General features: G+C 51.3%; 1 protein-coding gene across 2 annotated transcripts in view; it reads right to left on the bottom strand.

Annotated features, from left to right (window-relative positions):
• The window catches only part of SDK2 (sidekick cell adhesion molecule 2), a 287,945-nt gene extending 286,677 nt beyond the window's left edge, over positions 1 to 1,268 (bottom strand). For both annotated transcript variants that reach the window (XM_084983440.1, XM_084983441.1), the window contains exon 1: positions 889 to 1,268. In XM_084983440.1, coding sequence (XP_084839566.1) covers positions 889 to 952 — 64 coding nt within the window. In that variant the 5' untranslated portion in view covers positions 953 to 1,268. The remainder of the gene's footprint in view (positions 1 to 888) is intronic.
• Positions 1,269 to 22,261: the final 20,993 nt, after the last annotated feature.

Genomic DNA, 22,261 nt, shown 5'->3' with positions numbered 1-22,261 from the left:
GTCTGGGCATCCGGTCCTTGGAGGGGGGGCAGCGCGGCTCAGGCCTTCTCTTCCTTCCTAACACTCCCACTCCCCAAACCGCCAGCCCTTCTCCACCGTGAGGCTGCTCCAGGCAGCTACAGGTCAGAGCGGCGGCTGCAGAGGTAACTGAGCGGCCAGCGGGGCTGGAGACAAGAGGCAGGAAGGGTGCTGAGTGGGGGGCGGGAGGGAAAAGGGCCTCAGACCCGCCCTGTGCACCGCCCCTCGGTGAGCCTGGGGCTGCACCGCGACCCCGGCTCGCGCTCGCACCGCGAAGCACCCCCAGCCCCAGCGGCCGGCGAAGCAGCCAACACGGGCTCCGAGGTTCGGCCGGGCCCCGCACTTGCCTCTTGGGGCGACCGACCTGGCACCCAGGGCCTGACTCGGGCTCCTTCCCGCCGCCCTCCCGCCCTACTTCCTAGCCTCGGGGCGGCCAGCGCGGGCCCGGCTGGGCTTTGCCCTTCCCCGCCGACCCCGCGCGGGGAACCAGGAGCCCGGCAGGAGGAGCCGGGTGCAGCCGGGCGCTGAGCCCCGCACTAAAAACGCGCCCCTCCCACATCAGCCCGAGGGCACCGACAGTGGGGGCGGGGGGAGTGCCCCCCCGCCCCTTAAACTCTTCTCAGCCTCCAGGAGCGACGTCTTCCAGCACGGACCCCACCCCTCTTCCCTCATTTGGAAGCCACAAGTCTCGGAAAGACCTTCCCACCCCCCGAAAAAGAGCCCCCAAACTCGGAGAAAGGGTCCTGAAACTCTCTGGAGAGGGCTCTGCCCAGGCTAAGCCCGGATCCAAGAAGCCACCGTGAGGCCAGGGAGCTCCCGCACCCTCCCTGCGCCCCTTCCCCAACCCCACGCGGGGGTGGCCCTCCGTACCTTGGGCTCCGGCCGCGCGGATCCGGTGCAGGGCCAGCAGAGTCCAGATCAGCAGCCCCCACATGGTGACCAGCTTTTTTTCGTGCGGGGGGACTTCCGCACTGTTTTATAATCCTGGTGGGGTCCGTACCCCGCGGCTGTGGCCTGGGAGACTGTCTACGCGGCTCCGGCCCAGAGCGGTATCCGTCCGGGAGGGGCAGCGCTGGGGACCCCAACCCTTCCTCCGCTTCTTCAGTCCAAGTCCGAGCCCCGCAGCGCGCCGGGAAGGCCAGAGGCAAGCCAAGATCAGGAGGAAAAGCCGCTCTTGGACTTTGGGCGCCTCCCTCCCGAAGCACCCCAACTCCGACTTCTCCCGGGCAGAGCAGCCTCGGCGATCCGCCCGGGTCGCCGGCCGGGCTCCGGAATAAATCGACAACTTCAGGAAACTTCCTCCCTTGGCCACGTTGCCCGCCCCCCGCCCCCTCCCCGCCCCCTGGTTGGGTTCTCCGCGCGGACGCAGTCACCGCCGATCCAGGCGCCGGGCCCCCGGGGCCGGGCGGGAGACGAGCGCGGCTGCAGACGCGGGTGCCGGGCTTCTTTCAGGGGCGCGGGGTTCGGGGGGCGCGGTGAACATAGCGGTCCGAATCTCCCTGGAGCTGAAGTTTTCTAACTTTGCAGGCGGCAGCTGGCGGGGCCGGGCCACCCCTCTCGGCTCCAGCGCACCGTCGCCCAATCCGGGGACTCAGTCCTTCCCAGGGACGCTGGGCCGGGGCGCGCCCTCGCCTCCGCGCCCAGCGGGCTAGCAAACTTTGCAGGTCCGGCGGCCCGGCGCGCAGCCCCGCGCGCCCATGCCCGCGCCGGCTGCAGGGCGGCGGGGACGGCTGTTGAGCTCGGCGACCCGGGCTGTCGCCGGCGCCGGGTCGCGGTGCCTCCTGCCGGCCCGAGGCTGGGGCCCGGCGGCTCTGCCCTCTGCCGCGCCCCGGCCGGAGCTCTCGGCGAGACGCGCGGAGAGCCGGGCGGGCAGCCCCGGCTCCGGGGACGCGGCGCCTCCTCGGACGCCCGGCGCGCGCCGACCGCCCGGGTCGGAGAAGCAGCGGCCGCCGCGCCCGCTCCGGCGTCTCGGCCGCGCCGCCGCCGCCCCCCGCCTCGGCCACTGCCGCCGCTCGCTCGCCGATCCTGCCGCCCTCGGCTTCCCGGGCTCGGCGTCCGGAGAGCCGCTCCTGCCTGCGCCGAGCCGGAGCTGCGGGGGCAGCGTGAGCCGGGGACGAGCGCGGCGGAGGCGGAGGCGGAGACGCGGCGAGGGGGGCCGAGCGCTACCCTGTGGCCGCGACTGGAGAGCAGCCTGTGCGCGGGGAGGGGGGAGGCGGCGGCGGCGGCCCCGAGCCAGGCCCGGGAGCGAGCCCCGCAGAAACACGAGCGGTTTGCGCGGCCTCGGGCGCCCAGCGTCTCCGGGACTCGCCCGAGGGCCGCGGTGCCAACCTGGAACCGTCCTGGGGAGGGGTGCCCCCAGAGCCCCTCGGCCCTCTCGGCCAGCTTCCCTTCCAGCCTCGTCCTCGCACCCCTCTCCCAAAGGGCCTCATCGGACCTCTCTTCCCAGCCGGGGACCCCAACACCCTTCCCGGACCCTGAGTAACAGGGGTGGGGAGGGTGTGCTGGGCAGAAGGGTTCCGTCGACTGGTTGATTTCAGTTTCCCGGCTTTCAAAAGTCTGGGACCGCTCAGGGCGGAAAGCAAGACAAAAGACAGGCCGGGGACTTAGAGATGGCTGCGAAAGTGAAGTTGGTGCCAAGGCGTGTGCATTCTTTGTTTCTTCTTCTTTTTCCCTTCTGAGCTCTGCTTGCAGAGGGTAGAAGAGGGGGAGATAGCAAGAAGCTACAAAAAGGAAGGTCAGAGGTTTCCTTCCTTGCCGACCGGAGGAATCAGAGAAACCAGCGCCCGAGGGAGAAACCCAGATCGGTTTGCAGGACCCAGTGAAACATTCCTGGGCACCACACAGCTTTGCTTCCACGCAACCCTTTCTCCATTAAAATGTACACACAATATGTATATATATTTAAAATAGTGTTTATGACTGTATTGGCACAAGAACAATTTTCTTCAATCTAAAGGTTCATTTATTTCTTCTGATTTTAAAAGAAGTTAACACATTTTCACGGGCCCCTAAAAGCTGGTGCTGCCTGGCACTGCACCTGCAGAGCCACGTGGCATTGCCCCTGTTCCCTTGGGGTATCTGCTGGGAGGAAAGAGTCCCTGGGATGCCAGCCTTGGGCACAGCCCTTTTCTCCTCTCTCTCCCTGGTGGCCCACTCCACTCCAGGGGGCCCCCCTTCTGGTGGTTCTGGAGCAGACACAGCCACTGCAAACAGTTCATTACTTTTTAGCTCTCATTTCACCTGCCTCGGAAAAAGAATTGTGGGCATTTTCCGGAAATGGCTGAGAAGCTAGCCTGTCTTCCCTACCGTGCTTCCATCACCTAATTCAAACAGTGTGCAACTTTTTCCCCTGGCAGCCTGTGTTCTGTCCCAGGCCAAGCCCTTCTGGCTGGCTGACTGGTTAAAGGGGAGGGCTTTGGGGGCAGGTGGTCTAGGTGTGGCCAGCTCTCTTCGCTCTTACTGGTCATCGCCATTGCCAGCTGCTTAGGGTTGCCCAGCTGGGACCTCACCCCCCAGCCTCCTGCGCCGCAGGCCCTAACTGCCCCATCCCAGAGCTCAGGCCCTTCCCAGACCCTGGAGAACAGCTGTCTGCATGGTGTTGTTACACTCTTCGCTCACAGAGGGGGCCTGAGAGCCAGATTTGCCAGGAAGCTCTCCTTCTCAGCCAGCAAAGGAACCGCAGGAAGGTTGCATCTTTGTCCCCTGAGAGTGGGAATTCACATCCACCCAAATGCCCATCCTCGTCCTGTCCAATCCCAGGCTTCAGCAGCCAGGAGCCTGAACTGGATCCTCCTGGAGGCTCCCAACAGCATTTGTTCTCTTTGTGAGAAAAGTTTGCGCAACCACATGTAGCCCATGTGCCTTCTTCCGAGAGTCTGTTCCCCAGAGGCCAGGTCAGGGCATGAACCAGGGTCTGCGGTGAGGGAGGAAGTTTCCTTTTGTGTTGGAAATCTCCAGGCATGCCTGCTTGTTAGAGGATTGGACCCCACCAGCAACTCTTAGCAAATCTTTGTCTCCATCCATCCGAGGCTCTTTCTGGCCTCAGCCTGTGCAACATACACGCACACACACACAGGAAGGGAACTATCTGATTTTGCTTCTTAGAGTTTCTAGGGCCCAGGAAGAGGCTGAGCAGGGAGCCTGCCACTTTGAGAGGGGCTCGTTACTGAGAAAGTCACTTGCAGACACCATGACCTCATTCTTGCCAGCAGCGGCGTAATTAGAGGTTGCGAGCGGCGCAGTTCCAGTGGGCGCCACTTCAGGAGGGGGCTGTGTGGCTTTCCCAGGCTCTCTTCTGCCTCCCTGGTGCAGTCCAGCCCCTTTGAGTTTTTTAAATAAATTTTACTGGAGTCTAGTTGACTTACGAAACTTGTGAGTTTCAGGTGTATGACAAGGTAAATCAGTTGTACATATACACATGGCCCTTCCTTTTCAGATCCTTTTCCCACATAGGTTACTACACAGTAACGCATCGCTTACCCCGTGACATACAGCAGGTGCTTGCTCCTATTTATTTTATATACAGTCATGTGTCTATGTTGATCACGACCCCCTAAGTTAACCTTCCCCTCATCGTGTTTCCCCTTTGGTAACCATAAAATTCGTTTCAAAATCTTTTTTTTTTTTTTTGATTTTTAGGGCCGTACCCACAACATATGGAGGTTCCTGGGCTAGGGGTCGAATCAGAGCTACAGCTTTCTGCCTACACCACAGCCACACCAACGCGGAATCCAAGGCACGTCTGCAACTTACACCACAGCTCAGTGTAACGCTGGATCCTTAGCACACTGATCAAGGTCAGGGATGGAACCCACATCCTCATGGATCCTAGTTGGGTTCGTTAACGACGGGAACTCCTGGTTTCAAAACCTTTGAGTCTGTTTCTGTTTTGTAAGTTCTTTTGTATCCTTTTGGTCCCTGTTAATTGGAGTCAGCACAGGTGTCCCAGAAAACTCGGGACAGAATCTGGGGTTTCTCCCTCACTTACGCCCCCTCTCCCTGCACCCCTCCGAGCCGGCACTTCGTAGATGCACTTCTTCTGCATCTCGGAAAACCTCTCTCTATACACTTAGCCCTGGAATTCAAGGAGGGCTGGGCACATGCGCAGAGAGCAACACAATTCATTTCAAAAGAGAAGGCCTGGGTCCCTCTGCTTCCCCTGCCCCTGGTCCCTTTCCAAGGGGATGATGTGCGTTTAAAATGTCACCCTTCCTGGAGTTCCCGTCGTGGTGCAGTGGTTAATGAATCCGACTAGGAACCATGAGGTTGTGGGTTCGATCCCTGGCCTTGCTCAGTGGGTTAAGGATCTGGCGTTGCCGTGAGCTGTGGTGTAGGTTGCAGACGCGGCTCAAATCCCATGTTGCTGTGGCTCTGGTGTAGGCCGGTGGCTATAGCTCTGAATGGACCCCTAGCCTGGGAACCTCCATATGCCGTGGAAGTGGCCCCAGAAAAGGCAAAAAGACAAGTAATAATAATAATAGTAATAAATAAAATGTCACCCTTCCTGCAGAAAAATCTTTGCTAAGCCCCAAGGCAGACCACTTTCTTAGCCTCCTATCCCACACACGGAGCCAGTGAGAGAGTGTGATGGCAGAACTTTGCCAGGGAGCCTTCGGAGTGGACGGCGAATCACATGGTGTGCCAAGAGCAAGGAGGACAGTGAGATGAGCTGTGCGAGGGCACAGAAGGCCAAGGTCCTCCCTAGCCCCCCATCCCTCAGCCTCAAACCCATCCCCCGCCCCACTTTACACACAGAAACCAAAGGGCAGGCTGGGCAGAGGCAGCTTGTCAATATGATTATTGTGTAGTTTTTTTCTTTCTTCTATTTTCCATCTCAAATGTAACAGCAACAAGAACAGAGTGTTCGGTGGCGGGGTGAGACACAGCCGCCACCAGTGGGGACCAGTGATACGGGAGATACGCGCCTGTGCCCTTCCCCCACCCCTCACCTCCTGCTTCCCAAGGTGCCCCCCTCTCAGCCAGGAAGCCCACTCCCTGTTGGTTCTTTTGCTGAGGATGCGAAGGCAGAAAGAAGGAGCCTCGGGAGGAGGGGAATGGGGTTGGGCAGGACTCAGACTAGAAGAGAGATGAAAGAGAGGCCAAGAAGGAGCGTCAGAGTCTTTAAACTCAGGGCTCTGGGGCACATATACGCCCCAAAGCTGCCCCTCCCTTCCCAGCGTCTCCTCCAGGGGCTGGTCTCAGGGTTGTTTGGGGAGGGGGCTGTGAAAGCAACCCCCACCCTACCCCCCCGTCCCCAGAGGAGGGACACTGAGTAGAGCATCTCTGTTCCACCTGAAGGGATCTGAGATAACTAATTGTCTTGAAACACGGCCTCCAGTAAATAATTAATGGCATTCTTTTTTCGTTTTGTCCTGTTTTGAAGATGGAGAAAAGCAGAGTTGATAGAAGTGGTTTATTAATCTCCATCGGCAGAGAGAGAGGGGCTGGGGTCCTGTCTCAGTCGGCTCAGGGCTGCTGTAACAAAATACCCCAGACGAAGGGCTGGGCAGTCCAAGATCAAGGTGCTGGAGTATTTGATTCTTGGTGAAGGCTCTCTTCCTGGCTTGTAGGTGGTCATTTTCAAATAAAGGCTGTGTCCTTACGTGGGAAAGGGCGGGGAGAGACTGGGGAGGGGAGCGCTCTGATCTTACCTCCTCTTCTTATTAGTACACTAATCCCACTTATTAGTCATCTCCCAAAGGTCCCATCACCTCCCAAAGACCCGGTCTCCAAATATCATCACCTTTGGGGAAGGTTAGGGCTTCAGTGTGTGACTTTGGGGAGGACAGAGTTTACCCCACAACAGTCCCCTAATCCAAGATCCCTCCATCCTCGATTACCCGCTGGAATTTACTTTCACTCCCTAAGGAGAAAGGGCCCAAGAGCACAGAGCATGTCCATGGCTGGGCTGGGGGCAGCCTGCCTCTTTGGCTTCTCTGTGCTAAAGTCAGAACCACCCTGGATGTGGCTCGTGGTCTCCAAGCCCCAGAATCTGATTGGCTGGGTATATCTAAATAGACTAGGGTTCTGTCTGCCAAGCCCACCAAAAAGAGGAGAAAAGACACAGAGAGACAGAGCAGAACCCCACCAGTATGGGTGCAGAAACACACAATGGCTTGCTGGTCGGGAGCCAGATGCAAGCTGGAGAGAATAGAGGTTAACAGACCACAGGAGACAGCATTTTTAAACAATAAAGCTGCTAAATGTAGGCTAGGCTGGGGAAGGAAGTGAACGCATGAGGAAACATAGGCATCTGCTCTGCCAGGCCATTTTCAGCCACTCGGAGCCACGGACGCCGCAGTTACGGGGCACAGGGGGTGTGCAGCTGATTCTGGTGCAGACTGTAGTGCTGATGCTGAACAGGAGAGGGCGCTGAAACACACACTGCTGGAAGGTCCAGGAAGGAGGAAGTTGGCTGGGGCAAAATATGTACTTTGTGGTAGTTTCAGAAACAAGAGCAGCACACATTTTACTGAAAAATGTCCTTGATGTGTCTACAATACTGTATAGAGCACCGTGGAGAAGGCTGTCTCTGGGTGGCCAGGACACTGATCTTTAAATTAGAGAAGGATTTAGAATCATTTAAGGCCATTCAAAATCACAGAGCAACGAACTCTAACATGAGCAGGGTTTATTTCCTCTGCTTAGTGCAAGAGGAACCGGTAGCCCTGCCTTTCAGAGCCATCGAAGGTAAAATCTCACAGCCTCAAGGGGGAGTCCCTTTGATTGGGCGCTGTCTGCTTCAGGCACCCTCGCCTCCTGGCTGGTCTCGAAGCCACACCACACACACGCCAGCCTTGGGGCTAGGGCTTGCTGATCCCTGGGCCTGAAATGCCTTTCCTCCAAAGGTCTGTCTGGTCCATGGCTCCCCTTCACTGGGTCTCTGTTTAAATGGTTCCTGGTTTGGTAGCGTCACAGAAAAAAAAAAAAAAAAAAAAAAAAGGTTCCTGGCCTCCCTGTCAATCACTTCAAAAAAGCAATCCCACTGGAAGGAAGGGTGATGCTTGAAACTGTCACCACTGGTAAGGCAGAGGCACGCACTGGTCCGCACAGGTGCCGCCCCAGGCCACTCCACCAGCACAAAAGGCTGCATGCAGCCCTGCTGACTCATCAACCCACATGTGCACGCACACACACACACACACACACACACACACACACACACACACTCTGCTTTCTCTTTCTTTCCCTTTAGCACTTTTACCGCCAACTCACATATCTTAGATTTTACTTGTTGGTGTATTTATTGCCTATCTCCCCCCCACACCCGCCCCCACTAAAATGGAAGCATCTGGAAGGCAGACATTTTTATCTCTTTTGCTCTGTGCATATAAAATCATCAAAATCAGACCAGGCAATGAGATACATTCAATGAAATCAAAACACCGGGAACATGTATACGCCGTGTGAACAGCCTTTCAATTTCATTCCCGTGTCTTTACTTCCATCAACCTTGCAAATTAAGCTCTTTACACCTCGCATGTGTGTTTCCTGATATTTGTATTTACAGTAAATATTACTACTGCCTGAAAATTAACCCAATCTCTAATGTCTGTAACTCACACGATCGCATACACTCATTTACTTTCTAAGAAGTAAGGTTTTGTAGAACTAAGTTGAAAGTCGTGGGCACGGGTCTTAGGCATGAGGCTTTGTCTTGTTATCGTGCAATTAACATTCCAACCTGTGCTGAGTGAGGCAGCCTAACGTGGTTTCTGAAGAGGACTCTTTGCAAAAGTTTGTGTTACGGAATGCTTCAAAGCCACTGCTTATCAAATAGGACTCAGTTTGCATTCCAAGACCAAAGTCCACCCATGTTTGGGAGAAGAGGGAGGCATTTTTCTGGAAGAGTGGCCAGAGCTGGGATGTGGCCTCAGAGGTCTGAGTTCAGATGCCAGCTCCGCCAGCATTAGTGGGAGATACTATAGTCATAAGCCTTCTTCACATATAAAATGAGACCAATAAAAGTACCTGCCTTATAATGTGGTAAAGATTAAAGGAGATAATACACAGAGGGCCTGGCATCTAATAAGCAATCAATAATATTTGTCATTCTTACGAAAAACCATTCTTCAGTGATCTCTTAAAATTTTGGAACAATCCCCCAGTTACGTCTCCAGATAATAGAACTAGACTTTGCTCTGGAGCAGGTGCTGGTAAACTGTAACCTGTGGGCAAGATCCCACCTGCCGGCTGTTTTGGTGAACTAAGTTTATTGGCGCGGCCACGCCCATTCGCTTGTCAGTGGTTGCTTGCAGTTACTACAATAGCAGAGCTGAGATGTTGCAACGGAGACCTCATGGTCTGCAAATTTGAGGTATTAGCCCTTTACAGAAAAAGTGTGCCAACTCTTGCTCAAAAAGAAAAATGACAGCCAGTTGTCCCACCCCCATTCTAGACTTTTGCGTTCTGCTTTTATCATTTTTTTTTCTCCTTTTTTCTTTTTTAGGTGGCTCCCACGACACATGGAGATTCCTGGGCTAGGTGTGGAATTGGAGCTACAGCTGCAGGCCTACGCCACAGCCACAGCCACGGTGGATCCGAGGCGCATCTGCAACCTGCACCACAGCTCACAGCAACGCCGGATGAATGACCCACTGAGGAAGGCCAGGGATCGAACTCGCATCCTCATGAATACTAGTCAGATTTGTTTCCACTGCGCCACAATGGGAACTCCGCTTTTACCATTTCTTGCAGGTACAAGTATCAGCCCGCCTTTCCACCCTGCCTGAAGCCCTCTGAGGGCAGCAGTTCAATGATATGAAACACTCTAGTCTTCTCTGCACCTGACTTTTTTTTTGGTTGCACTCACCCTTGGCATGTGGAAGTTCCCGGGCCAGGGATCGAACCCGTGCCACAGTGGTGACAACTGCTGGGTTCTTAACTCACTGAGCCACCAGGGAATTCCCTCCCTGCACCTGACTTTCATCTGGCTAAAAACTGCACCCAGCAGGAATTTACACCATGTAGTGGACCAGAGAACAAAATTCTCTGCCTCAGGTACAGAAGAACAAGCCTGGCTTGAGCGTGCCACCTTCTTTGCCCCAGGGCCCTAGAGACCCCCCAGATCCACTCTTCCTGCCTTCATGGACCCTTCAAGTTTCTTCTCCCCCCTCCCCCCGACGCCCATACATGGAAGGTTCTCCTTGAGGTCTGCCCTGATGGGTCTGCCCATGGCCAGAGAAGCCCCGCCGCCTGGCACTCAGATCAACACAATCAGGAAATTCAGTTGGAAACACAGGTTGGGTTTCTTCTCCTTTCTTTTTTTCTTTTATTGTGTGCTCTTTTTTTCCCCCATTTTGAAGATTTTATGGATGTATCATTGATTTACAAGGTCGTGGTCATTTTGCTGCACAAGTGATGCAGGGATGCATGTACACACACGCATTCTCTCTCGGGTTCTTTTCCCACCTAGATGATCACAGGCTACTGGGTAGAGTCCTCTGTGCTATACAGCAGGTCCCCATTGGCCAATGGTTCCATATACCTCCGTGTGCATCTGCCAGTCCCAAACCCCCAGTCCATCCCGACCCTGACCCCACCCCACCTGTCCCCTTTGGTTATCATAAATTTTTCAAAGTCAATCTAAAAAAAGGATACAAATGAACTTTTTTTTTTTTGCAGAACAGAAACAGACTCACAGACTTTGTGTACGCTCTTCAGGATGAAATCTCCATGATTCTTACAAATTTTAAAAGTTTAAGAATTTTCTGGAAACCTGTTTCCTTCATCAGGACTGACCTTAATCATGTTATCCAAGGCTATTCTCTCTGAACTATCTTATTTCACATTCTTTTTTTTTTTTTTTTGTCTTTTGTCTTTTGTCTTTTTTGTTGTTGTTTTGTTGTTGTTGTTGTTGCTATTTCTTGGGCCGCTCCCGCGGCATATGGAGGTTCCCAGGCTAGGGGTTGAATCGGAGCTGTAGCCACCGGCCTACGCCAGAGCCACAGCAACGTGGGATCCGAGCCGCGTCTGCAACCTACACCACAGCTCACGGCAACGCCAGATCGTTAACCCACTGAGCAAGGGCAGGGACCGAACCCGCAACCTCATGGTTCCTATTCGGATTCGTTAACCACTGCGCCACGATGGGAACTCCTTATTTCACATTCTTATAACCACTCATCTTGTCCCCATGCAAACTGGTGTCTCCACAGCTGTTTTTTTGTTTTGTTTTGTTTTAATACCACATTCCATTACAGCAAGCATTTCCTTTACACTAAAGCAATATTCTGTGTCTTGCTTTGTACTCCCTATCTTAACCGAACTTTGAATTTCCAGAAAGGTAACTGCAAAGAACAGGATCACTTCTCCTTTTCGATCCTGCCTCTCAGTGTGGGGAGTGGGGGGCGGGCAGGACTCTGTAACACTGAGGCTCCACCAGCCTTGACCTCTTTTTTCAAATCTCTGGCTTTGACCTCTCTTTGCCTCTCCTGGATGACATGACCAACTCCCTCATTCCTATGTGACTGCACCTCCTTTTTTGCTGTCTCATTCAATTCTTGACTTCCTTGGAAAAGTCAGAAAATCCAATCGGTACATCGGGAAACTCATTACTTTTCCTGCCTTGTTTTTACTGCAAAGATGAAATGAGAAACAGCCCTGAGAAATCAAACTCATGGGTTTGTGTTGAGTAACCTATGCTTTTGATCTGAGTAGCTTCTTAGGGTGATAGTTGGGCTGGGTATATTACATTCCAGGTTCAGAACCTTCTTCCCTCAGAACATTGTAGATGTCAGAGCTTGTACATTTCTGGGAAAACATATCATAGTGGTTTTCTTCTCCTAGCTTTGCAGATAGCCTGTTGCTTATCTCTGGAAGGACATTCTTGTGGTCCTTGTTCTGAATTTCATGAGGATGTGTCTGGGTTGTCTTGTTTCATTCACCCTGTTTAGTGAGCCCTTCCATTCTGGAGACCTCCATTCTCTTCAAGGAACTGTCCTTCCATTGGGTTTTGGGTACTTTCCTCTTCTCCATGTTGCTCTCTGTTCCCACAGACTAAGACTCTTAGTAGCTGGATATTGTACATGAAGACCAGCAGTACAGGCATCACCTGGGAACTGGTTGCAAATACCAGTTCTCAGGTCTCATCCTAGACCTACTAAATCAGAATTTGTATTTTCACGAGATCCCTAGGTGGTGTGTAGGTACACAACATTTTGAGATGTGCTGCTTTAATTCACTCTCACCTATTTGATTTTTTTCATTTTTTAAAGTTGTACTTTTTTTTTTTTTTTTAGGACTGCACCTGCAGCATATGAAAGTTCCTGGGATAATGGTCAAATTAGAGCTACAGCTACAGGTCTACACCACAGCCACAGTAACACCAGATCTGAGCTGTATCTGCAACCTATGCTCAGCTTATGGCAATGCCAGATCCTTAACCCAATAAGCGAGACCAGGGATTGAACCCACATCCTCCTGGACACTATGTCAGGTTCTTAACCTGCTGAGCCACAATGGGAACTCAGATTTTTTTTTACTTTTATTCAAGTTTTATTGAAGTAGAGTTGATTTATAATGCTGTGATAATTTCTGCTGTACAAAAAAGTGATTCAGTTATACATACACACATATCCATTCTTTTTCACATTCTTTCCCCATATTCACCTGTTTGATTTGAATGATTAAGGCTGCACACCTGAAGGACCGTCATTCATCCCTACATCTGTCTTGGAACCATCAGCTCAACTTCCCAGGCTTAGAAAACAGGTGTCCCTCTTCTCTAAGGTGAGAGGCTTTCTAACCCCCAAGGGATCATCCTTCTTTTTTTTTTTTGCCATTTCTTGGGCTGCTCCTGTGGCATATAGAGGTTCCCAAGCTAGGGGTCGAATCGGAGCTATAGCCACCAGCCTACACCACAGCCACAGCAACGTGGGATCCGAGCCGCATCTGCAATCTACACCACAGCTTGTGGCAACACTGGATCCTTAACCCACTGAGCAAGGGCAGGGACCGAACCCACAACCTCATGGTTCCTAGTCGGATTAGATAACCACTAAGCCATGACGGGAACTCCAAGGGATCTTCCTTCTTCTGTACTTGTTCCTCACTGATAGGTCAGACTTTTTCTTTTCACTCTTTTCATAACAACTTTAAATAGAAGCAGGTATTCCCAATGTGAAAAAGCTTCACTGGACCTTCTGCCTTGTCCAGTTATCATCCCATTCCTCACTTGCCTTTTCCTGCCAAATTTCTTGAAATCATGCAAAACAAGCTCTACTGTTTCTTTCTGTATCTCTCTTCCTCAATCTGGGAAATCTGGCTTTTGACTCACTGCTTCTAGAAACTTAAAGTTCTTTTCCAAGCCTTGATTCCCTGGTCCTTCCAGTAGCACTGGCTGTGGCTGATCACTGTGGCCTTTCTGGATGGTGCCATCCCCTTGACCTTCATGATGCCTTGGTCACTCTAGGGAAGGAGTGGGAACCTCGCCTGGGTGATCTCCCTCTGCCCTTCCCTAGATGCTCAGCTCAAATATGGCCCCTTCTCAGAGACTTTTTCTGATGGTTGAGTTCCATGTTGATCTGCTGAGTCCATCTGGTCCCTCCCTTTGGAGACACCCGCCCAAAGCCAAGGCAAAGTGTGGAGTCGTATAGTTACTGCTCCTCATCTCATTAACCTGATTAAAAGCTACTGGGCGCAAGGACACACCTAGTCCCACTGTGAATGGTTGCTTTGGTTGCTTCCACTGCTCAAGGATGGCTGGGCAAAGAGCCACACCACGCCCCAGAGAATCACCTTTATTTCATTTTTACGAAGGTACTGTCCACCTTCAGTCACGTGCCTCCATCTGCCCAGAGATGTTTCCTATTTTTCCCAAAGGCACGGCATGGCCTGCAGTGTCCTTGGCACAGACGCATGCCTCTTCCACCTTCTCTCCCGTATCTGTGCTGCTTTGGGGCCATCCCATCAGTGCAATTGTCTTAATGCCTGGAAAGCTCGTCATTCTCTTTTCACACTCATGACATGAAAACATGTCAGAGATGACTACGCAGCGCTGGGGTGTGGAGCTGTTCTGAAGCTGAGAGGGCAAACAACAATGAAACCCCCACAGTCCAAAGGCACTGAGTGGCCCTTCTGGAAGTCTGAATGGCTCCTCTGCTCCCTTGGTCTAAAAGCCTCAGCATTTTCACAAGGCCTCCTGCTGGCAGGACATGATGCAAATGTGCCTGGTATGTGGGGGAGGTGGGGGGCGGGAGGAGGAGGATGGGGAGGAGGAAGGAGACAGGGAGGAGGGGAGGAGGAGGGGGAGGGCAGTGGAGGCCGGGAATGAGGCTGGTACCTCTTTTCCTCAGCCCTCTGAGCAAACCCATAGGGGCGGAGAGAGATCCTAAAGCTGAAGGCTTCCGCCCCGCTTCAGCTGCCCACACACACCCCACCACTGCTTCCCTAGCACCCTCATCTTAGCAAGCTGCCCCCCACTCTCCTTGATGCTTGGGACAGAGCCCAAGGGGTATCCTGGACCTCTTTCCATCTCACCCTCCGAATTTTATCCATCACCAGGTCTGCAGCCACCTGCCAAGCAGAGCTGACGTCAACACTTCTCTCCACGTCCTCTTTGCCACCCTGGTCCAGCCTCCAGCAAGCCCCGTTAGGGTCTGACCATGGCCTCCTAATGCTCTGCCTCCATTTCTCCAGCCCTCCAGTCCACCCTGCACAAGGCACCCACAATGGTTTATTAAAAGTCAGCCACATACTGTGATTCTCTTGCTTAAAACTCTTCAAAGATTTGATGTTATTCAGAAATTTATTGTTCAGTTTTTAGGTACGATATTGTATTTTGGTTATTTTTCCCAAAAGAAAGTCCTTCTCTTGTAGAGGGACATACTGTAATATTTCTAGGTGAAATGATGTGATGTATTAGATTCTCTCCGAAATATTACCCTGCGGATCAGGGGAGTGGATCTTGTTGAAGCTGGGTACACAGGGTTTCGTTGTGCTATCCTACTTTTGTGTGTGTGAATATTTTATAACGAAAAAGTTGAAAAAAACAAATTGCAAGAGTACTTCCTTACTCATAAGCTGAAAAAAAAAAAAAACACGTGTACAGGGAACTCTATTCAATATTCCGTTATAACCTTTATGGGAAAAAAATCTGAGAAAGAATGGATATTTGTAAATGTATGACCAAGTCACTTTGCTCCACACACGAAACACACAGCTTGTAACTCAGTTATATTCCAGTAAAATCAAAACAAAACAGAGACTGAACCAGAGGGAGAAAATCCAACTTGTGGAGTTCCCGTCATGGCGCAGTGGAATCAAATCCGTCTAGGAACCGTGAGGTTGCGGGTTCGATCCCTGGCCTCGCTTAGGGGGTTAAGGATCCGGTGTTGCGGTGAGCTGTGGTGTAGGTCAAAGACGAGGCTTGGATCTGGCATTGCTGTGGCTGTGGGGTAGGCCGGCAGCTGTAGCTCCGATTGGACCCCTAGCCTGGGAACCTCCATATGCTGCGGGTGTGGCCCTAAAAGGACAAAAGACAAAAAAACCCAAAAAAACACAAAAACCCAACTTGTGAAGATACTCCATTATTCGTACATTACTCATAAAATGAAAAGAAAACCCCAAAACATCCTCACCACGGCTTGCAAATTTCAGTCTGAACTGGCCCTGCTAACGCTTCTGGCCTCATCTCTTGCCTTGAACAATCTTTTCCCAAGACACGCTGCTCTGCCACCCTCCCCAGGAGACCTCCCCCTTTCCTCCCCTTCCCCCCATGAAATCATCCTTTGACCTGCCTGCAAGCTTCTCTCATAGCGTTCCCAAGACCCCCAACCCAGTCCATCCCCCCTTCCCGGCAACCCCCCACCCCGCCCCTCCTGCCCCCATCAGCTACTTTCTGCTAAACCCCCAGGCCTCAATTTTAAAACCAGTCTTGCCGCAATGCCCTTTCCAATGTCCCCATTTAAATTTAACCTTCTGAGTTTACTTTACCGCGGCACCCTGTCATTTCCCATCTTTGCGCTCACCACAATTTCAGTCTGTCTTTCCTGCGAGGCCATGCCCTCCACCAGGGCCAAGTTCATGCCTAGTCTGTTCATATGTGCATCCACCAATGCTCAGCACAGGGTTGCAAAATGAAATGAGGTGGCCACCGCACCCTCAGCCCCCTTCTGAAGAAATGTACCCTGAGCCATTAAAACGATAACCCAAATGGGAGCTCCTGTTGTGGCACAGCAGAAACGAATCCAACTAGGAACCATGAGGTTGCGGGTTCGATCCCTGGCTTCGCTCAACGGGTTAAGGGTCCACCATTGCCGGGAGCTGTGGTGTAGGTCACAGATGCAGCTCAGATCCTGTGTTGCTGTGGCTGAGATGTAGGCTGGCAGCTACAGCTCCAACTGGACCCCTAGCCTGGGAACCTCCATATGCCGCAGGTGCGGCCCCACAAAGCAAAAAAGCAAAACAAAACAAACAACAAAAAAACCCTAAAACTATAGTAGCAAGGATGCAAGAACCCCCACTCATCGGCTATACCCAATTAACAAAATGCTGAGTTTTTCATTTTTTAAAAATCATCATTCTGTCTTTTATTAAGGGATATAAATTGAGAGCAAAGATAAAAGTCTTTGGTATTCCCCCTTTCCTCCCCATCAGTAACTACTCTCATGAGTTTGGTGTGTGCTCAGTGCATATTTTTAATATTTTTATTACAAATGTGTGCCTCCATAAACAATCCAGGGCATTGTTTTATGCGTTTTTAAAAATGCATGTAAGTGGCATAATAGGCTACGTATTGTGGTACGACTTATGTTTTTCACTCAACGTTGTCATATATATGTGCATGTGCATATATATTGTATATTAGTTCATCCATTGTAACTGTTAGACAGCAATCTACCGAATGAATGCATCGCAATTTATTTATTCATTCCCTTAATGAGGTGCATCTGGCTTATCTCCAGTTTTAATCTCTGACAAGAATTCTGGGAAGAATGTATTTGAACTTGGGTCTCCCTTGGCACATACCATCAGACATCACCACTAGGCTGGCCAAAATAAATGAGAGAGGGCAGACCCCATTGTCAGGACACGGCAATTCTCACGTGCTGCTGGCAGTGGGAGTGGAAATTGGTCTAATCGTTTTCGAGAGCAATTTGGCCACCTCCGGGTAGGAGGAAAACACTTGACCTCGTGGCCCCGCAATTCTCCCTTTATATAAATCCTTATCATCGAAGCTAAATGATGTACTTCTTTCCTACTCAACAGAAGGCATTCAATAGGTAGTATTCCTTTATGCCTTAGAGTTCAAAGTGCATGTGCCCACAGCTTCCCTCATCTGACATGCCCAGGGGTGGGACAGCGGTGTTAGCCCCATTACCGTGGAGGTCACCGAGGTCAAATGCAAGTTTGGTGCCAGGGCTCAAGTCCCACTGGTCTTTGCTGCCCAGTGTGTTTTCTATCGCCCACAGCCCCGCTGTGTTCTTACGCTAGGGAGGAAATTAACAAGCTCCAGGTCTTGTAGAGATGCCCCAACCAGATGGCCTTCCCCAGGCCCTGCACTCACACCTCGAAGACTGTAAGCGTTGGTGACTAACAGCTCACAGCTTTTCCTTCTTCAGAGAATTGCCCACAGCCATCTGGAGCAGACGTACTTGGAGATGCTAGAAATTTTCCTCCAGGGTGGCAGCTTCCTTAGCCAATGGCTGTGTTGCCTCCAGGGTACCCCTAGGGTACCACTTATGCTCCAGAGCTCCCTGTGGGATTGGGCTGAGGGAGGATTTCAGCTGACCCCCGTCTCCACCTTGCTTCTTCCTCTGCCGCGTCCTGCTTCCTCCCTTCCTTACACTGCCTCCTGAGTGCATGCCTTTGAGAAATCACTGACCTCAGGATCTGCTTCCGGAGCAAAGGTTCTCAACCTTTGGCAGCACTGGAATCACCTTCGGGCCTTGTTAAAGCCTCAGCCCTGCAGTTTCTGTTTCAGTTGATCTAGGAGAGGGTCTAAGAATTTGCATTTCTAATGAGTTCCCAGGTGATGGGGATGCGGCTGGTCCAGGGACCTGACCTAAGACAGTTGGTGCCAAGAGAAGCAGACTCTAAGGATGGGATTTTGGCATTGGATGATGTGCTGGCAATGAGGACCCTAACATGGGTAGCAGAGAGAGAACTGGTAGTTCCTGGCATGTGGTAACACAATTTCTGTGACAGCTTACAGCTGGATACACTGGCTTTTGCAATATTTCTGGCACCGGAGCTGTGTGGCAGAGAGAGTAATGATAAAGCCTGTGGAACTGGGAGGCTGTGTCTGAGAGCCACTGGTGCATCAGAGAAAGAAAATGAGAGGCCCAAGTGGGTCAATCGCCCATTCAGAGCAAAGTGTGACAGTCACAGGACCTCTTTGGTAGGGAGGGTCTGACTTTCTGTAGCAGACAAGCTGATCGGGCTGAAAGCCAGGGTCAGTATCTACCAGTTAGAGATGCAGAACTTTGGGGAAATATGAATTCTCAGCCTCAGGGAGTCTCCTATGCCCAAGTCGGAGCCTTAATGGGCTGGAGTAGGACTTGAGATTTGGGAGTGTGAGATCCATGTGGCCATGCTTAGGAGCCCTGGAGGATTCCTCTGACCACAGGCACCTTCAGAAGTGGCCCAGTACCCTTGTTAGAAGACAGTCCATCACCTGGGGCAACTGTACTCCAGGAAAAGGGAGTATCCAGGTTTTTCAATGGACCTTCCTTCCTTGACCCACAGAGTAAGTGCTATTGGGAGTTCCTGCTGTGGTGCAGTGGGTTAAGGATCTGGTGTTGCTGCAGCTGGGGCATAGGCTGCAGCTGTAGCTCCGATTCCCCTGGCCCAGGAACTTCCACATGCAGCAGGTGTGACAGAAGAACCCCACAACGAATAAATGCTGTTATAGTAGGAAAGAGCTATTATAGCAGGAAAGGCCAAGGGGAAGAGTCCTTGAAACTGACCGTTCCCCACGCCCCACTGGACCAAGGTGGTAAATCGAAACGATTCTACTCACTGGGAATGATGGCGGGATCAGTGCCCCAGAGACTTCTGGGATGCAGGGGTGGTGGTTCTCATTATATTCACGTCTGACCCTCGTAAGACCTGATGGATCACGGCAGATGACCGTGGACTCCCGCCAGCTTAAGCAAGGAGCAGCTCTGACGGTGTGGCTGCGGTGCTTCATGCAGGTTTTGTTTTTTAATGCAGTGTCTTTAATAGAAGAAATTACACAGCTTTGGGTCTATGATATGCAGCTACTGATCTGGCAAGTGCATTCTTTTCAACACCCTTCAAGAAGGAGGATCTGAAGCGGTTTGAATTCCTACGGGACGGACGGCAGTCAACACTCAGAGTCTTGGCCGAGGGCTATGTTAATTCTCCTGCTCCGGCTCAAAGGGATCTGGATGCCTGGGTGTTGCACACACATGACACTGGTTACTTCTTCATAAGCAAGAAGCGCAAATGCCCCCAGACACCTTGGTAGGACATATGTTCTCCAAAGGGTCGGAAATAACCCAACCCCAACTCGGAAGTCCATGAGATCAATGACGTTTTTTTAATGGGTCCAGTGATCCAGGACATGCTAGGACATTCCCTCCAAACTAAAGGGAAAGAAAAGATTGCACCCTGGACCTCTCACCACACACAGAACCATCCAGAAGCTGCAGGATGGCCTCCTGAAAGTGCAGCCGAGGCGCCAGATTGGAGAGGGTGGCCTTTCTCCTTCTGGATGTGGCAGGCATCTCACCAACCATCACTACGCAGGTCTGCAGCCCCTGTAGATGGACACACGGGCTCAGAAACCCCGGGATGAAGTAGGGGTAGCTCTCGTCCCTGCTGAGTTCCGGGACCCGGGCGTTTGTGTTTCTAGCCTTTACATCCCTTGGTCTATGAGTCTGGAGGCGTACAGCTCCCAGAGGGAGGAAGATTCCCCGGCGGAGAGGGAAGGTCTCCCTAAATTTAAGGCTACGGCTGCTGCTGCTCCTAGTTGTCTTGGGATCTTCATTCCAGTAGGACAAGCAAGAAAACGGAGGTGCTTTTGGCCTGACCCCCTTGAGGAGGGCTGCTCAGGAATGGGGCAGAGAGGAATATAACGGCACGGGGGACCAACTGGAACACCTCCGGCACCCTCAGACATTTTTTTCAATGGATTTTATCACATTTATCGTTGTACAACCATCATCACAACCCGCTTTCACCACATTTCCATCCCAAACCCCCAGCCCATTCCCCCCCCAGCACACAACCTGTCTCCTTTAGTAACCATGTTTTTCAAAGTCTGTGAGTCAGTTTCTGTTCTACAAAGAAGTTCACTCTATCCTGTTTTTAGAGTCCACATATAAGTGATAACATATGACGTTGGTGTCTCACCATCCAACTAACTCAGCACGAGCATTTCTAGAACTATCCATGTTGCTGCAAATGCCATTATTTCATTCCTTTGAATGGCTGAGTAATATTCCATTGTGTGTATGTACCACATCTTCTTAATCCACTCCTCTGTCGATGGACATTTGGGTTGTTTCCATGTCTTGGCTATTGTACAGAGTGCTGCAGTGAACACTGGGGTACGTGTATCTTTTCAAGTCATGGTTTTCTCTGGGTAGATGCCCAGGAGTGGGATTGCTGGATCAAATGGTAATTCTACTTTTCGTTTTTTGAGGAATCTTCATTCTGTTTTGCATAGTGATTGCACCAATTTACGTTCCCACCAATAGTGTAAGAGGGTTCCCTTTTCTTCACACCCTCTCCAGCATTTATTGTTTGCAGACTTTTTGATGATGGCCATTCTGGCTGCTGTAAGGTGGTACCTCACAGTAGTTTTGATTTGTATTTCTCTAATAATTAGTGATGTTGAACACCTTTTCATGTATTTTTTGGCCATCAGTATGTCATCTTTGGACCCCTTAGGCATTTTTAATTGAAAATGGACAAGTACAATAACCATGGCCCGATAAGCATGGGGTCCAGGCTCAGAGCCCCCAGGCAAGTCCCCTAGACCAGCAGTGGTGACTAATTGTAAGAGGGATGGAAATATTTGTCCCATAGCCCTCCTTTTTTAAGTTTCCCCCCAAATTTTGACCCAAGAGAAATCTGGAAAAACCAACCCAGATAGAGTGAACTTAATGTGAGAAGCAGGAGGAGTGGCAAAGTAGATGCTTTTGATGTCTTGCCCTGAATCCTTTCACCAGCAAGAGACATCTGTTCTCCAGTTGGGGATTGACTGCTAGAGCTCACAGCTGTGTCCTTGTCCAGAAAATTGACCTTAAGAATGACCTTGAGACCTCAGCCATCAGCAGAGATGCTGGAAAGTCATACACCCTCCCCACTCAGAGGAAGCCAACAACCAATGACACTGATACTGGGGTACAAACACCCAACCTCCTTGCGTCAGCAGGGTGCCATTCACGCTCCAGAGGACCTCACGGGATCAGGCTGAGACTGGACTTCAGCAAACCCCACAACTTTGGAGTTCCTTTTGTGGCTCAGCAGTTAACGAACCCAACTGGTATCTATGAGGACACAGGTTTGATCCTTGGCCTCGCTCAGTGGGTTAAGGATCCGGTGTTGCCGTGAGCTATGGTGTAGGTCGAAGATGTGGCTTGGATCCCATGTTGCTGTGGCTGTGGCATAGGCCAGTGGTTACAGCTCCGATTGGACCCCTGGCCGGGGGACCTCCATATGCCACGAAAAAACAAAAAACAAAACCCACAACTTGGCTTAAAGTTCTTCCTCTTTCTCACCCCGTGTCCCCCGTTGCCTCACAGGTCCAACAGGATGGAGCACCCTCTCAAAAAACCACTTGTACAGATTCCTTGTCTTGGACTCTCTTCTAGAAAACACAACCGAAGATGCTGCTCTCTGTCTTTTAAAATATATTTCTCAAGGTTCAACTAACAGGAAAAAAAATACAGAAAAAAGTGATCCTCTCCCATGACTCGCTTTCACCCCACCTGCCCTTCCTCTGGGTCCTCACTGACAGCAGTTTGATGAGGCGTCTGTTGCATCACCTTCCTGTACAATTTAATATATGTGCATATGTGTGTGTGCTTAAGAGTATATTGAATAATTCTAGCCTTTATGTTTCCTGTGACTGGTCTTATTAAACAGTATGTCTCAGAAACCCTTCCACAACAATACCTATAGGTGTTTTTGGTTTGTTTTTGGCCATGCCAGGGATAAAACCTGTGCCACAGTAATAACCAGAGCCACGGAAGTGACAACACCAGATCCTTAACCCACGGAACCACCAGGGAATTCCAGTACATATGTATTTATATATATTTCAATGGCT

This window comes from Sus scrofa, chromosome 12 (genome assembly GCF_054392235.1).
Source record: "Sus scrofa isolate SSC_HxYL_T2T_F1_AM1 chromosome 12, Sscrofa_HxYL_maternal_Yorkshire_Landrace_v2.0, whole genome shotgun sequence".
NCBI classification, from domain to species: domain Eukaryota; kingdom Metazoa; phylum Chordata; class Mammalia; order Artiodactyla; family Suidae; genus Sus; species Sus scrofa.
Note: the sequence above shows the minus strand (reverse complement) of the source record. Positions and strands in the feature narration are given on the sequence as shown.